This window comes from Triticum dicoccoides, unplaced genomic scaffold, assembly GCF_002162155.2.
Source record: "Triticum dicoccoides isolate Atlit2015 ecotype Zavitan unplaced genomic scaffold, WEW_v2.0 scaffold172620, whole genome shotgun sequence".
Taxonomy (NCBI): Eukaryota; Viridiplantae; Streptophyta; class Magnoliopsida; order Poales; family Poaceae; genus Triticum; species Triticum dicoccoides.
The window spans coordinates 1-1,350 of NW_021222174.1; the positions used below are offsets into that span (position 1 = coordinate 1).

General features: G+C 39.6%; 1 protein-coding gene across 1 annotated transcript; it reads right to left on the minus strand.

The window, feature by feature from the left end:
* Positions 1–5: 5 nt before the first annotated feature.
* On the minus strand, positions 6–785 carry LOC119344542 (tRNA-specific adenosine deaminase TAD3-like; the record flags this gene model as incomplete). The annotated part of the gene is made up of 2 exons (XM_037614938.1): positions 668–785; positions 6–404 (listed from the first exon to the last, which is right to left on the minus strand). Coding segments are annotated over exons 1-2 (426 nt in total), but the record flags the coding sequence as incomplete, so codon positions are not given.
* Between the last annotated feature and the right edge of the window lie 565 nt (positions 786–1,350).

A 1,350-nucleotide genomic window follows, 5' to 3' on the forward strand; every position in this document is an offset into this window, starting at 1 on the left:
CCATTTAAGTCTAATTCGGTTGTTGGAGAAGTTGAAGTATGGAACATCATTCGATCTCTCTCGGCAGCATTTTCAATGGCAACTATGGCAGCATGTCTCAGAGGATGCCAAAGAAAACCACCTTCAGAGGACAAAGTCTTCTGCTCAGAAGACCTCTGTTTTGTCCATCCCCACGGGTCCATACATGAGACCTCCATGTTCAAGCCATTGCGAACATGGGAGCTTGACAGCAACAACCTGCCATCATTAGCCCCAGCTGTTTCAGCCAAAGAGCGGCCACCATCTGCTTCCACATTGACACATCTGTTCCTTTTCTGGAAGGCATCATGCTGGTGTGTTTGATCTGTAGCCTTTGAAATTATTTGCATACTTGATGGATCAACAATAATGGCCGTGTTGCCCACCTGGGGAAAGCTCACCCATGCAGAAGTTAACACAAAAATATATGATCTATAACAAAGAACCAGCAAACTAAAATCACATAATATAAATAAGAAAAACAATAGACATCGTATCCTTGCTAGAGTTAATAGAGTATATTGCGCCTTCGCATGAGGGTTGAAAAAGGTTCTCAATGAATACTAACAACAATATTTAGAAAAATAATAATGGGAATCAGTAGAGTAATCTAGCAATAAATAAATAGTGCACAATCAGGAGTGGCCACCTCTGATAACTGGATAGCAGTCCTCATGCAATCAAATATTGATGGTAATTCATCCTCTTTAAATCCAGATGAACCACCAGTGCTGCAACATTAAGAGAAAAGTGCATCAGAAAAGCTAACATATGAGTTACGACATGGCATTTACTGTGCTTATAAGTTGCAATTTAAATTGCTTCCAAAGACAATAATCTATATGAGCAATCTTAACTTTCCATCAGAAGTAGAAAACATTCCTATGGGAGGTATGCAGTAATACTGCAAGTTACACATTGCAAATTTATGATTCAATTAGTCAATTGCTTATGACTGATATGTCAAGTTACAATCCTATCCTATTTTCCTACTTCCTCCGTCCCAAAATAAGTGTCTCAATTTTATACTAACTCTAGTACAAAGTTGTACTAAGCTTGAGACACTTATTTTGGAACGGAGGGAGTATTTTTGCCTTACAGACCCTCCCTTGAACAGAGTTACACATGCTTGAACCTCTTTCTAGGCTGGGCACAATCTTAGTTGAGAAAGCGGGTTGTTAAGTACTCATACCTAAGGATAGCACTGCCAAGGACCATAACAAGGAATGGAAATCCTTGCCAACATTTTGAGCCCATTTGGTTAACCATGACAGGCTAAATTTGGCTTGTATGCCAATTAAGAGGGTGTGTTTCATGCTACACAAGTGGTCT